At 33.0% G+C, this 17,151-nt stretch overlaps 1 protein-coding gene across 16 annotated transcripts in view; it reads right to left on the bottom strand.

The window, feature by feature from the left end:
• The window catches only part of LOC106882671 (inositol 1,4,5-trisphosphate-gated calcium channel ITPR1), a 312,035-nt gene that overhangs the window by 58,221 nt on the left and 236,663 nt on the right, over positions 1–17,151 (bottom strand). For 13 of the 16 annotated variants that reach the window (XM_089347463.1, XM_089347460.1, XM_089347475.1 and 10 more), the window contains 3 exons: positions 15,986–16,134; positions 14,000–14,111; positions 1,186–1,233 (listed from right to left, as the gene is read on the bottom strand). In XM_089347463.1, coding sequence (XP_089203589.1) covers positions 1,186–1,233; positions 14,000–14,111; positions 15,986–16,134 — 309 coding nt within the window. The remainder of the gene's footprint in view (positions 1–1,185; positions 1,234–13,999; positions 14,112–15,985; positions 16,135–17,151) is intronic. The other 3 variants (XM_089347470.1, XM_089347462.1, XM_089347469.1) reach the window with 1 other exon arrangement.

The following is a 17,151-nucleotide window of genomic DNA, read 5'->3' as shown; positions in this document are numbered from 1 at the left end:
AGATGCACCATTTTGAGCGTGGCCGTTGCCAGTACCGCCTGACTGGCTCCTGTAGGATTTTCGAGCGAGATCGTTGCCAGTGCCCCTGGACTGGCTTGTGCGGGTGGCACATAAAAGACACCATTTCGAGCGTGGCCGTTTTCGTGCGGGTGACACGTAAAAGCACCCACTACACTCTCTGAGTGGTTGGCGTTAGGAAGGGCATCCAGCTGTAGAAACTCTGCCAAATCAGACTGGAGCCTGGTGTTGCCATCCGGTTTCACCAGTCCTCAGTCAAATCGTCCAACCCATGCTAGCATGGAAAGCGGACGTTAAACGATGATGATGATGATGATGATGTTCTTTATGTTTTATTTATATTCTTATAAAATTAATGTGGGATATAGAGTATGGAATATATAATATAAATAGTAAAATGAAATGAAGTATTGAATGTCTTATTGAATAAATGAAATATTGAATATTAAATATATATATATATTTAATATGTTTGATATTTTGCAGATAATTTTGTATTATATGTTATAACCATTTTCTTACTTTCTTTTGAATGATTGCAAACCATGATTCATATATATATATATATATATATATATATATATATATATATATATGCCCGGTATTTATCAAACTCAGAAGAAAAGAAAGCAAAGAAATGAAGAAGGAAATTTCAGCTAAGAATATAAAGTGAGAATTCACAAGACTGCAAGCTGAATAAAAAAACAGTGCAACAGATTCATTTTTTGAATGAAATGGTGTTGACCTTCAAAAAATCCAAAACAGAAAAGACAAAAAAAAAAAAACGTAAAAAAAAAAAAACACAAACTCTTTTACAATAAATTTTCTGAAACAATTTGAGACTGAATGATAAAAACTATGACTTAGTAACAGTGATATTCTGTCTGGGGATAGGATGAGATGTAGAAATTAATCTCAAGTGAAAGTCAGCAATTTTTGTTTCTATTCAGCTAAATTATAGAACTGGCAGATGGAGTCAGGTGTGTAATTGACTAATTTGATAAATAAGCATGGGATAATTAAGAAAGATGCAGCAATAGATTTACATAGAAGATTGTAAGGGGGAAATGAAAAACAAAAAAACAAAACAAACATTAACAATAAAATAACATTTGGGAGGATTATAGCATGCATCCAAAAGTAGGCTAACACACAACAATAGCTTACCCGTCTGTGGTCATCAAGCTCTGTCTTATTAAGTGCCTTCAGGTCCACCTTACGATGGGCAGCAAAGGAAAGGTGTATAACAGTTTATTAGTTTGAAGGATAGGATAGGTAATGACTAGGTTGGGAAGATAAGGGATAAAGGGACACTAATACAACAGTTCAATTGAGTGTTTTTGAAATTGACAAAAAAAAAAAATACTAAATCCTTTCCACATGCATGGCATTGGAATAATGAAACAGCTAATGAAAACAACATTTTTTACAGAAGCAGTTTAGTGGTTGCACTAGAAACGTGACATTGATTCCTTAAATCAAGGAAACATATTTAATGAAACAATTATATCTAATATAACCTCACATCTTACACACACACACATACACACACACGCACACACAAGACATTCATAATAAGGTAAGATTTTATCAATTTACAAAGGATGATATACAGTGGTTTGTTGGAGTTTCAAGGATTCCCCAAGCACTACAATCCTTTCCCAGTCTCACAAGTGAAAGTTTAGAGAAGCGTAGAAGTGATGTGTCACCAAATTGTTGCTGAAAAACATCTATAGACATACACAAACACATATTCACATACATTAAATATATATTCATTTTACAAGAGCATAATAATAGCTGAAAGTTTGAGATGTTGAGAAACACATTGCATAATCATAAATTTAAATCTTACAACAATCATTATAGCATACATTTGAGTAAGGAACATAGCTTTCCTTGTTTCATTTTGCTTGACAAAAAGTAAGTGCTAACCATATTTGGTTAACATTAGAGAAAACATCTTAATATACAGTCAAATGATCCGACAGCGAAAAGCTGTGTATGTATGCACACACACACAAACACACACACACACACACACAACAAATACACAGCATGAAAATACTCCAGGGTTCATTTCACATTAAATCTATACTTTAAACAAACAAATATATTTTGATATATAGAACATAATCATTTTCATGCTTATGTTAGTGTATTAATAATTTCTTAATCTTTACCAAACTCAGATCAATATGCAAACCATCTCAGTTCATGTGAAGTAAGAAATATTCTGTATAGTTATAGTGTGTGTGTGTGTGTGTGGAAGGTGATTATGTATGCATGAGTATGTGTGCTTGTTTCTTGTCATCAAAAAGTGATGACTAAAACAATGTAAACAAAAAAGGTAAGAGGATAGCAAGTACAAACACCTCAAATACTAAAATTAATATACTTAGTTATAAATATTTAATATTTGACATATTTATTTTGGTATAATGTGATCTTAATACGAGAGCAAATCTCTTTAAAGATTATATTGAGTGGTTAGATGTGAATAAGACAGTTATTATGAAGATTTCAATATTTGATTAACAGCTAAAATTATTGTATTAAACTATATTGTTCATTATCATATATGAGTTATGGCATGGCCTCAGTATTTAGATTATTCATAGTCACTACAGTAATATCAGGTTGCCTAAGTTATATGTGAGGCAAGAAATTAATTATTGAATATGAATATTTATGGTATAAGGATTCAAATAAGGGTACAGTATTCAGAATTGAACTAGATAACAAGTTTAAAATACAAAATGGTGTTCCAACAAGTCATTGTTCACCCCAATTTTAAATAATATCTGATGAGCCTGAGAACTACTAAATGTATGATGTAATCCAAACTATCATGTTGTACTTACAGTAAATAAAGATTTTTACAGAAACAATTGTTGCAAAATTTAAAATCCATTCACACACACACACACACACACACACACACACACACACACACACACACACATCTTTTGCTTGTATCAATCATTAGATTGCATCCATGCTGGGGCACTGCCTTGAAGAATTTTTAGTCGAATGAATCAATCCCAGTATTTGTATGTATATAAATTAATAGAGGTAAAAAATGCTTGCTCATCAGGTCAAAGAATATAATGGTTACTTTCATTCATCAACACAATACATACATACATACATATATGTATTGTGTTGATGAATGAAAGTAACCATGATCTGATGAGTAAGCTATTTTTTTACCTGTATTAATTTATAAATTATACATCTGTACTATATAATTTATATTATATACATTAATAAAGGCATGCAAAAAACTTTATTATTTATGAAACACTAAAATACATTGTTTTTCTATGATAAAGGCTGTGAAATGATCATCGTTATATGGATGTCAACTGGTGAAATATATTTATTCATCTTATACCTCCTCTCTTTCTTTATATATATATATATATATATATATATATATATATATATATATATATATATATATACTCTCTCTCCACACACACACACACACATATGCTGTATGAAAGACTATATTTATGTTTAATCATAAATGGCACTCTATCATTCTAGCAGGAAGCCATATATGAAATCTCCCCCTAATATTTAGTGTCTTGTTAATGCAGTACATCCATAAAGGATGTTATCTCAGGATGAATACTGCAGTAACAGTCTTATCAATTGTGTATTTGCATTAAGTACAATAGTTAGATGACTATTTTTAATTTAATACTACCACAATTGCAATGGGTACAAACATATACACACTTATGCACACATGTATATACATATACACACTTATGCACACCCATGTACATACTATACACACCTGAATATATACACACATATGTATATATTTGGTGAACTTCTTTCAGTTTCCATCTACCAAGTCAACTCATAAAGCTTTGGTCAGATCAGGGCTATAGTTGAAGACACTTGCCGAAGGTGTCATGCAGTGGAACTGAACCCAAAACTAAGTTATTGGGAGGCAAAGTTCTTAACCACATATATGTTTGGCATATGTGTGTGTACCTTCTCAGACATTTGCCACCTCACCTGAACCACTTTACCACCACTCCACCCAGATAAGCATTGGAACTTTATACTCTTTGGATTCTACCATCATGGATCTTACTGTACATTGTTACTAATTTATACACACACACAGCATAGAAAACAGACATTAAACGACGATATATGCGCATAATTAACATATGTCTATCTGGATAGTCCTGTCCTGAAAGCAGTCATTCCAGAAATCTGTTGGTCTCTTTCTTCAAGAAACAGCTGACATCCCTTTACATATACTGAAACTAATGAACAGCTGGCACTTTTGGACAAAGATGTTATGCAAACTGCTTCAAAAACCAGTCTTCCCCGCAAACTAATTTATCCTTTGTTTAAGCATTAACCCATACACATAGACATGGATTCAAAATAACAAATAAGAGGTCAAACAGCTTAACTGGCACTCTCAAAACACACTTTTTGTCCAAGCCCAAAACATTTATTAAGCTTAATTTGAATTCCTGACAATTTCCAACAATCAGTTTACATCTCTCACACACATATAAAGCAACATGCACAATAGCCTGCAATTTTTGAAGAATTCTGTAAAGAATGAAAGTGTTAAAAGTGTATGATGAGTAATAAAGAATATTTCTCCAGCTTCTGGATACTTTCTTGTTTAATTAATATATATCACTATAAAATCTGTACACACATACACATGGGATTTGTTTCTTGCCATTTATAATTTCTAGCCAGAAACAGTTAACAAAAACTAAAGCAGCATATTAAAATAAAAGAAAGAGATATAAGGAGCATCTTCATAGACAAATTTGGTAGAATGTCTAAATAATTTATACATAATAAAGATCCTTTCTGAGTCGTATAAACTCATATAGCTGGTTTCCCAGTTTCCATGGCGTACATATTTCACCCTGGATGAGATGACAATCCATCACAGGATAACTTATTTTTGCCAGCTGAGTAGACAGGGGCAGCATGAAATGAAGTGTTTTGCTCAAGAACACAACACGTCGCCCAGTCCAGGAACTGAACCCACAATCTTATGATCATGAGTCCAACACCCTAACCACTAAGCCATATTCCTCCACACTAGACAGTTTACCAAACTATATCCTGCCAATGCAACCACACATCAATACTATTAGAGAGGTAACAACACAAGATTATGAAATGACAAAAACTTCTTAATGTGCACATGGGTATGTGAGTCAATATCACCCAATGATGATGAGGCACTGCAAACAACTTTCAGGCCACAAATAATGACATACCTGTATTGTATAGTCTTAGGAAAGACCAGATGTAATATTTCAAGCAGTGGATTTTTATTCCACATCTTCAAAAGCCTAGAACTACATGACATAGAATGAAAAGGGGAAAATGCAAACATAAAACATCAGTGATTTGCTCAAACGGTTCTGTGAGAAGAAGCAAAATGTAAACAAGTGTCATCTTGTATACATTACAATTCTATACTGTCATAGTCATCTTTCCAAACCTATTTGCTTTATCAACTCATAACTAAACCTTTTATTCACATTTTACATATAATAACTCATATACAGTTACTTTGTCTTCCAGTTGAAACAAATCTTTATCCACAGCTCATTTATTGTCATGTATAATTAAACTTAACAAATGAGTGATAGAAATTTCTATATAGTCACTCTTCTTGATCAATACAGCTAAAAGAAAAAAAAAAGAAAAAAAAAGCGATTATCAAATCTTTCCCAAGAACATTTTATTATCATCAAAATGCAGACCATAGACTTAATGCTCTGAATCTAAGGAAAATATGCCTAATTGATGACAGATCAGCTCTTTCTAAATACAGTAATTAGATGATTGGATAGACATATAGAACCTCTGCATCAACTGACTGTAATTATCTACAAACTATAACACCCAAGCACAAGTCTCACATAGTAACTTGTTTTCATTTTATAATTCATGCATATGTAATTTACTAACATGTTCAAATTATTTTAGGTCATTCTAATGTAATTACAAATTGCTATTAAGATTATAATTTTTTATAAAGATTCCTAGTTAAAATCCAGTAAATACTCAGGAATAAGATACTTGATGGTTAATGATTGAACTAATTGAATTAATGTGTGTGTGTTTGTGTGTGTGTGTACGCGCATGTGTATATTGTAATATATACACTCTAAAAATGAAGTTGACAGTCTGGAAATTACTGTCTTTGTGTATGTTAAACCATTCTAATAAATGCCAAATCTCATAGTACTTACAAAATAATTTGAATCATTGAGCCATTTCAATAAGTATTAATCTAAGTGAATACACATGAAGTCAACTTGATCTATGTTAAGTCATCTTTATATATATTAAACCATGCCATTGTATATTAATCTAAATTTGTCATGCCATTCGTATATTGCAGACGAGATAGGTGTAAACCAAGCAAATTTAATTTATGTAAAGAGGTTTTGAAATACATTATTTTAAACAATATTGGTAAATTAATTTAAAAGTAATAATGAGCAGTGGTGTCAGAGTTAAAGTTGTCATCCAAGGATACTAAAGATGAGGAAATTCTATTGACATTTCATTAAAATAACTGCAATATTAAAAGGGAAATAGTTTGGTTTGGTCATATACCCACTAACAATAAATATCCTTTGTTAAGACATAGTAAACAAACACACATAATTCTAAGAAATTTTATTCACTTTGACAAAGTGGTGCATCTAAATTCAGCTGTTGAGCCCAATATCACAAAAGGACAACCAGTCTTATTTAAAAGAATAAAATAAAAACTTCAGCATCATATAATAAATAAATGGTTTTTCTATCACAGAAATTTAATCCACTTATCATTCAATAAATAGAATTCATAATGAAATTAAATTTTACACAAATTTTACGAATTATTATAAGAAGAATATGAAGATACTATGTGATCAGCTGGGCATTTAGGTATCTGCAAGGAATTTATCATCAAGTACATTATCAAGGTTAAATCAGGCTGCAGAGTTTAGCTCTCTCCAAATGATTCACTATAACACAACTCACAGGTATTAGGTATATATAAAAAAATTTAAAAAAATACCAGTAAGCCAAGTAGCTAGTTCTAAAATCTCTATACGAGATGCAAGTAGTAACTCTACTGAAAAGTAATGGTTGTTACCACCTCAACATGGTTGTTCCATACAGAACACTGTTACTACTCCTTTTAACCAAAAGAGGACATCTCCTCCAGCTGGTGTATTAGTTCCTGTCAACGCTAGATGGGAGTTGTTCACTCCCTTGTTTGCAATATAACAGACACAGATAGTGTGTTGTTAACCAGCTGGAGGAGATGTCCTCCTGGAGTTAAAAGGAGTAGTAACAGTGTTCTGTATGGAACAAACATGTTGAGGTGATAACTGTTACTTTTCAAAAATAACACCACCAACTACAAACTGAATCTGTTATAAAGATGTAACTTAATATATTTGAAATTAAGATAAAATTAAATGAAATAATTTGGATGAAATTAATTGGATGACGTGTGTGTATGTTAACATATATACTTTAATTCAAAATTCATGCAATCATTCTTTCACATGTACTACCAAACATGCATGCAAGTACTCATACAACGAAATATTTATCCAAAATTCACAGCCTGAAAGAGGTTGTAGGTTCATATCAGTGTCTGCATAAATTGGTGGCACCTCCCTCTTCTCCAAATACAGATGACTTGTCTTCTCTAAGAGAAGTGTTTCTACCCTTTCTCAGATTGTATTTCCAATCCTGCTGGGGTTTCCACACCATACTGACCTATCAGTGAGCTTTATGCTTTACATATGTTATCATATATTACATCTCACTTGGTAATATGTGGTATCCCCTTCAACCCACACTCGATTCTTACATATATCAACGTATGCATACTTCCAAAATTCAACATTCTACCATGTATTTTTTTACGTTCGCTCACCTATTACCTCCCTTGCTAATTTTAAAGCAAGGAGAGTTACCTCCTCTTCAAAAATAAAAATGAAACCATTTTTTTTTTTTCTGTGGAATTCATGGTCCGCTCTGCACAGGAATACTGCCAGCCTAAATCCTAACCAGATGTCTTTAAATTCACCACCTTAGGTTTAATTATTATTCAATTAACCAGTTGTCTAGGGAAATTGGATTAACAGCTAACAAATTCAACAAAAATTTTAGTTGAATTTATATGAGAATTTATATGAGATGAGCTGCTCCATTTCAGTCTCTCTCAGAAACTCATTAGGGGTGAATACTGAAGAGTAAACGAAAACAGATCAGCACTCGCTTGCAAAGTAGTTACTCAAAAAATATATCAACTCTCTACCAAAATGTATTTGTGTACATAACTGGAAAGTGGTCTCCCTTAGTTTTGTAACTAAGACTAGCCAAGATGGACGTGTGTGTGTTTGTGTTTGTGTGTGTATGCATGCGTTTATGTATGTGCGTGTGCTTCTTTTTCAGATATATGATCCACTGACAATATTGTCCCACCCATGCCAGCATGGAAGGCGGACGTTAAGCGATGATATTAAGTCATTGTTCATACACTAGATACTTGGTTTAAAGTGAAACTGTAAGTAACTAGAGTCAATCATCAGCTATATATATATATATATATATATACATAAAATCTATTCAATAAATGGAGTACTATTTTTTCTCATTTGCAATTGTAAGCACATACACACGCATGCACACACACGCATGCACACACACACACACACATGCAGAAACACACTCATACACTTCAAAGAGTGAGATGGGTGCCTTAACGTTTGCCTGCAACCATTGAAAGTCAACTTGCAGTAAAGACAGAAGCAGGGAGGAAGCTCCAGTGGGGGTCACATTCGGAAAGGGAAGGACAGGATCTAACAGTTAGTGCAGGAGCAGTATGGTTGGATATAACAAGGGTGATGTGAGGAAGAGAGGAAAGTGGGTCATAGATGTCTAAGAGGAGGTGTTGCTCTACACTGAAGAGCAGAAGCCTTTATAAAAGTAGTTGTAGAAAAGCAGAGCAAAGGAAACAGCAAGTCTGTCGATCTGTAAGTGATTTTATGCTAATAAATTGAGAGACGTATTGCAATCTAGGTTGTGTGTGTGTGTGTGTGTGCAGCAACACCTTTTCATATATATGTAAACGATACTTTGCTGAAAGCCTCTGCTGAGCTTTGTGAAGTATCAGTAACTGTTGTTGGGGTCTAAAGTATCTTCTGGTCTTGAAGGAAAAAAATGCCACTAGTTGGGATGTTGTTTCAGTTATGACAAAATGAATTTCACTTTCTATCAATAGAACTGTTATTTACATCTGACCAAACAGTGTCTCTTTGCTCACATCTAAAGCTAAGTGATACAGACATTCAGGTTGGTTATTAAATGTGCATTATGCTATATTTGAACTAAAAAACCTTGACAACTCTAATATAATAAAGGGGGAAACGGAAGAAAAAGGCAGGGTGGAGAGGGTAGGGGTTGCCATAAAAAGAATAATAGTAGTAGAGCTGAAGTCTAAAGAGTAATCATAAGTGTAATGTAAAATAGTGGTGAGTGGGGAAAGCTTGTACGAATGATGATGATGATTATAATTGTCACCAAGGTGAAGGGTGAAAGTTACAAAAGGTGAATGGGTTTACATAGAAAATAGATGCAAGAACCCCCTCCAAACAAAATAAAATGATTTAAAAGTATATACTGTGTGTGTGTATGTGTGTGTGTGTGTGAGAAATAGAGTTTCAAGAGAGTAGGGCCACCACTTTCAGCTGCTCAATGAAGCCACAGATCCCAGATCATCTTGGCTACCAATGCACATCTGTAGGCATTCTCCTATCTACAACTGCATGCTGTATATTCACCTGTGATGGGTCTGATACCGTCAGCAACCTTTTATCAAATTTACTAGAAGAGAGCCCCCACCTCCCATAGTTTCTCTCTATCTTCACTTTCTTTCCCATGCAGAATTGGAAAAAAAAAAAAAATTGATGAAGGTTTGGTAGAAGAAGAAAGTGTATGTTTTCAGTCCTTTCAGTCATGTCTATGACACAATCTCTTTCCTTACAGCCATGAGAAGGGAAACATTGCCTTTCTTCCTTGATTAAAGGAAAGTAGAGAACCAATTTTCATGATAAACTCAGTTGACAACAGGATCCTTTGTACATATAACATCAGTTGCTCAACATAAACACAAAAGTTAGTAATGCTTAGACCTGAATGCATGAAGAATAGTTTCATTGCTCTGTATGTGTCTCAGACTTACCAATTGATAGGACTTTTGTGTCTGTTGAGTTTATCTTGAAATGGCAATGACCCTAGGTAGCATGGTCAGTTCAACGATTTCTAAAACTCATCTATAGTTTCTGAGCACAGAAAATCTTCCAGAATAGACCATCCAATACATTCTCATTGATACCCTGAATTTTCTCCAAGAAACTCTGAGCTTTCCTTCTCAGCACTAGTCTGCTGTAAACTATTAATGTAGAAGCTCTTCCAGCTGCAATCCACAGATGGTAAGGGTTGTGAGTGTCTGGGAACATCTAAGATGCCTAGTGTCCAGTTTGAATCTTTGTTTGATCCAGAATTGCAGCTCTGTCAAAGTGATGGGCTGTGGAAAGTTATTGCTAACAAAGGGTGACCACATCTCTCTAATAAAACTAAAGAGGGGAACATGAATATAATTTTATCTAGGATTTTTTGATCATTCGCACCACCCTACTTTTGTTATAACCAATTTGTGTAATTTAGTATTTTTCACATTTTTTCAGCATTCTAATGTTTGAAACAGTAGCATTACACACTCAGTACTCTTGCAAATGTATCTCTGCATAATGACAAAACAATAAGCATTTCAAATAGAGTTATGAGGAAATAAAATCAAATAAGCAGGGAATGGTCCAAAACACCTAAAAAAATACTTTTTTTAAAAGAATTTTTATCAGTATAATCAGAATCTACACCCTTGAAAATATATCTCTGCAAAATTTCATTGAAAAATGTGCATCTATTAGAAAATTGTGAGGAAACAAATTTGGAAGAGCACTAAATTATAGTGTTGCCAAAATTTCATAGATGTAAAAGAATTTATGAATGCAAAAAAAAAAAAGGTGTCAGAGGGGCAATGCATACCTTGTGAGCACACAAGGATAAAATAAAATTTCATTTAAAAAATATATTCTCAGATGAATTCATATTTCAACAAAATGACATCAAGAGTTATTTCTCCGGTTTATCGTTTATGAAGATGTAAACAAAGGAAAAAAAAAAAACATTTTGATTCATTCGTCTGCTGGTTTTGAAGATAATCAAACCAAAATAATGAGTTCGAGCCACTCACCTGATGAGTATTTCTGCTAAATTTGGTGAAAATCCGTTCAGCCATTTTCTAGTAATTTTGCAAACACACAAAGATGAGCAACTACAATACCCTGCTTTTGCTTATGCACGCAAGTTAATTATTATATTTTTCCCTTTAATAAAAAGTGCATAGCCTTTAGGTAAGAAATTTATCAATGGTTTCTCACAGTTTTCAGTGGATGCACTATTTTTCATCATTAGTAAAACTATCATCATTTTTAATCACATGGATATGTTAGTAAAAATGAATATAAAATATCACTAAAGACTTAGGGACTATTTAATGAAGGATGAAGAATTAATTATTCATTGTGCCTCAAGTGATAATCAAGGTAAAAAACAAATGATGGCAGCACATTAGAATTAATAAAAATTCTTCTAATAATCATGAGAAATTGATAATAAAGAGTTGCACTACACTAAGACAATATTACAATAAAATCATACAATAACAATTTTAAAAAACTACCTTTCAAAACTGTTGTCCTACACAGGCTCATTCAGCATTTTTCAATCACTGTTAGCTTTACCCACTTCACAAAATATAATTCTCCCTCTTCTACACAACATACCAATCATCTTTCATTCACCTTTGTGCATTGCCTTCTAGGTTTCCAGAGATTTTCACACATGTATATTCACACACAGCTTTCATATATTTTCTAAGTATTAATGAAATCTTGCATGATTAAATGTATAATTTTGAGCACACTGAAAAAAGAACATGAAATATGAATCTTATGGCTATATACCGAATGTGTATAACATACCTTCACATTTTTTTAATATCACCCTTCATATCACAATCAAATTTATATTAAATTGTATTATTCAAATAAGTGCTTTGATAATCTTGAGTTCAGTTATAAGTGCATTAGAGAACTACTATGCACTTATTAATGAATCATTAATTAATGGAGCATACAAGTGCCAAACCCTTCACTTCTACATATGATGGTGACATTGAAATCATTTTACATGCTAGAAAAATCATGGTACTTCACTATGGATCTATTTGGATCCATTTAGCATGTGGGCAAATGGCTCTGTGGAACTTAGTGATCATATTAGATTGCGTATTCTACACAGCCTGAGGACCCATTTCATGGGTATAGGTGAAGGTTTGTGCTACATTGATAGACAACTAAAATTATACGAGTCCAACCTACATATGACTAATAGGCTTAGAAACAAGGTTTTACATATTACCATTAAATAAATCTGACCCAAGCCAACTTCCTCAGCACTGAGCTAGACATAATTAAGTTCTCTATATTATCCTTTTCATAAACTCAATGAATCTCTACATTACATCCATCAGCAATTGAATCACCCTTAGAATATTACTAGAGATTTAGTTAATTCTTTGACAAATACATATTAGGGGTGACATGTTTGATGATTTTAGATGCAGCTCAACAAAAACGAAAGAACTCCGACCGCACTTATAATTACTTGTTATGAGCTAATGTGGGAGGCTCTAAATAGTTATTGGTCCTGCTAGAAATACCAAATTCTTCCATATATTGTAACCTGCTATCTTTAAAAAGGCAGGACACATTGGATAAAATATTGTCTGAGGTATAATCTGAATGAAATGTAGGATAGTCACAGCTGAAACATCTGTAATCACAGGTCAACTCAATTGTTGCTGACCAGGCACAAAATACAAAACTGTACTTGTGACTTGACAACCAATTAATCAAACTGCATCTTCAGGATATGCATGTCACCAGCTATTATTAAATTGGCTATTATTCCTGTCACCAGCTATTTTATATCGGTTATTATTTCAAGCTACTATTTTGGTTAAGCAGAGCTTTCTAAATACACCCACCACCATTAACCTGAAATTGCTATCAAATATGATAAATAAATTGTAAGATATATTCAAACTTAAGCTCCTGTAATGATGAAATGCTTGAGTAAAAAGCTCCTTCACAATTTCTATTGCTAATAGATTAAGTACAATTTTATTGTCAACAATTGAGATTATTAAATATAATTGACTTTAAATTGAAATCAATATTGTTTGAAAACTATACTCATCGATTCTATATCGACTTTACTTTGTAAAAATACTGTTCAGTCATTCAAAGAAATTTGAACATGATATAAGACCATCCAAGGAAAGAAAATGACAGTAGTAGAGTTATGGCTGATTAAATGTATAATTTTGAGCACACTGAAAAAAGAACATGAAATATGAATCTTATGGCTATATACCGAATGTGTATAACATACCTTAATTCCTAAATAAAGAAGAAAGTGATGAAAAATTATTAATTCTCAGTCTATACAAAATCAAAGTCTATATAAGTTTTTTGACAGACAGTATGTGTTAGTAATGTAATTGTTTTCCAGACATATATAGACAATATAAGTGACTAATAAAGGCAATTGAAGACTTTTAAAAATGGCTTTAGCTGACATAGTATGCTGATGGAATCATCCAAGATAATAAGATTTGCAATGCAATAGTCCATCATTCCTGGTATTTTGTATACCATAAAGTATGGAATGTTTCATGGATACTTTGGTATGTTGAAAAAACAAAAAAAAAATGATATATTGCTGACTATGTAAAATAGATAAATAATATAAAACATATTGTTACCTTTTCCCCATAATCAATATCGACAGTCATCATTTTTTTCAAAGTTTGAAGTACCTTGATACATAATCTTTCCTCTTTCTCCTCCAGTAAACGTTCTGTGTGCTTGATCAGTCTGAAAAATTATAATAAGCGGTCAATGTGATTTTTTGGATAATTGACTGTGGATCAGTAATGAACTAAACTGGATCCAACTTTCTGGTTTTAGTTTGTTTAATTGATACATATTCCTCTAATGTCTACATGCTTTGAGAAACACTTTACTAACAAAAATGAACTAATTAGAGATGGGCCAGTTTGGCTCCAATTAGAGATTTTTGTCCTATTCTTGTTACAATTCTTGTTACAAGACTAAATTGGTATTGGACAGAGGATATATATGTAAATGGAGAAACATTTTATTGACAACCAAAACCAACTGAAACAGAAGTGTAAAATGTATGATCAATTTGATCTCCATAAATAATAGCATTCAACTAGAAATAACCTAAAACAATTTAATACACGTTAATATCAGATACATTTTGTTTGTTAAAAACAAAAGGATTCTGCGACATTAAAAGCTTTCCTTATAAATATTAATAAAAGAGAAGTGTGGTGAACCTTGGAAGTCAAACAGGAAAGCAAAACGAAAAAGGGATTTAACGAGAGTAATCTCCCTCAACCTTCTAGAAAGTTCTTGAACATTCTAAAAGCTTCCAGTTCATCTCTTATATAAAGGAATATATTTCTAAATTTGCGCCATACATCGATTCAAAGACAAGCATTGAGTCAGGCCACTCGCATATGCACTTGCACGCACGTACATTTGCCTTATTTACATGGAGATGTGGCTGCAAAAAAAGATGTTCATGTGATGTTACAAGCTTTCCTTCAATTAACCTTATATGTTAACGCATTACCTCTAGTAATAAATATGTTATGACGTATTACAAACATCTCGCAAATTCTTATTTTCTTGTCATTACGTACACAATAGTGACCCCCTTTTTCTCTCATGCTTATTAAATTATAGGACGTCACTTAATCGATATCACTATAGAAGCAGTGCTAATTAGGAACTGAAGCTTGGCTGTTGATTCAATCTATTGAAAACTTACAAGTAAAACAAATTGTTTTGCAACCAATTGGTTCTGAGTTCAATGCTACTATACAGCAACTTGGGTAAGTGTCTTGTATGATATTCTCAGGTCAACCAAAGTTCTACAAGTAAAACATTGTAGAGGTAAAGTGTGTAGAAGCTTGTATGAGGAACTGTTCCAATTCTTGTGTGGTAAACTTAATCCATTGGCCAATTTAACAGCATCACTTGGCCTTTGGGTATCTCTACTCAGCTGCAAGATTTTGGTAAGGTCTCTGGTGTGAGGATATTTTCCTCTTTTCCCTAACCCTCACAGAGACCCAGCAAAAGGTATTATGCCCTTGTTTCTTTGATTAAACTATTAAAATAAATACACCACACAAATGAGATTTCATTGAAAACCTTGTGTTGTGTATGGAAGTAAGATGAAGGTCAAACAACGAAATGAATCATTCACTGAAATACTTACACTACATTCTCAAACGTATCTATCAAAACTGCAAGCTAACTATGACACCTCTATGTGGTTAATCAATCTGCTAGAAATGGCAGTCAAATTTTCCTCAAACCATACTATATTGTCCTAAAAAGGAGGCAGAACACATAGGATATGGCCCTAGATATACTATATCTGAAAGAAAGTTAGGATGTTCATAGCTGGAATGAATATGTTTATATATTCTCTGAATAACAATTGAGCTGGGGTTAAACAACAATTAAAATTGTACTACCATGTAGAAATTCTTGGCAATTTTTTTTAAAATGGTGCATGACTGATAGAGATAGCCACATAGAAACTGATAACTAGACACATATATAGCTGTAGATGAACAAATAGAAATAAAGTTATATGAATATAAATATGTTAAGAGATTGATAAAAGAAAAATGACAGAATCAGAAACATACCTAGAAATAAAACCTCCACTTTCACATTTGATACGAGCTTCTGTTCCATGAACAAACAAGAGCTCGGGATGGTGAAGGACGTCAACAAGCACAGACATCTCAGCTTGGACTAAAGGTTTCAGCTGTTCTTCCAGAAGAGCTACAATTTCCTGTAATTTAAAAGATGTCATTTCTGCATGAAAGGTTAATAAACCCATGCTTACCATTTTTTTTTTTTTAATGTATAGTAAGTTTATAGATGAGAGCAGTTTCAATCTAGGTATTAATTCAAAGATTTCATCTTACTCATAATGCATAGAAATATGTGTAGATGCATTTATGTACACCCATTTTACATGTGTGTGTGTGTGTGTGTGTGTGTGTGTGTGTGTGTGTGTGTGTGTGTGTGTGTGTGTGCATGCATGCAAGCAAATAGCCATATGAGAAGTTCAGTCCATTTCAGCAGGTCTGGAATAGCTGGAATCACATCATATGATACAAGTTTCTCTTGAGGGTTATAAAACATTTCATAGCATGAATACAAGGCTAAAGAGAAGATTTATAGACATATTCCAATCACCTCTGCTATTGTTGCTCAATGCAAGGCAGGCCTTGCTGGCCATAGCTACTGTGTTCAAGACCAGACCATATTGAATGCCATATTTTTGAGATTTTGACATTCTAGCAGATGACAAAGACCACTCAATTCCATTGATGTTGTTGGCAGAGGCACACAACATAAAACTGGTATGGCATGATGAAATGCATCTCAGTTGTAATCACTTCAAGAAAGTTATCCTTTTAAAGCAATCTTAAGAATGATAATAGTACATTTACTGATGAGAAGACTCAATACTAAAAGTAGAGTCAAATTTTTTATGTCAGTTTTGTTTAAGTTTTGCCCCTATTCAGGATTGTATTTGCAAATAAGGCAACTCACTTCTCTCTTCCTATTTTTTCTTCCAGCTTTCTGTCATTAACTGTTTGAACACCACCCAGTTCAGATGTCTTCTCTTTTCTGTTATTTTCTATTCCCTCGGTGAAAGGTTTCACTATATTTTTCTCTTGACACTTGTTCTGTCTTGGTCATAAGAATATTTACACTTCTTGTTTGTCCTTCTTGTGTCAAAAGACTATTCACATGTCTTGTGCTTCATCCTCATTTGCTTATTTTATCGTCATGTTCT

Source organism: Octopus bimaculoides, chromosome 2 (genome assembly GCF_046866305.1).
Source record: "Octopus bimaculoides isolate indiv1 chromosome 2, ASM4686630v1, whole genome shotgun sequence".
Taxonomy (NCBI): Eukaryota; Metazoa; Mollusca; class Cephalopoda; order Octopoda; family Octopodidae; genus Octopus; species Octopus bimaculoides.
This window is presented reverse-complemented; position numbering and strand designations above follow the sequence as displayed.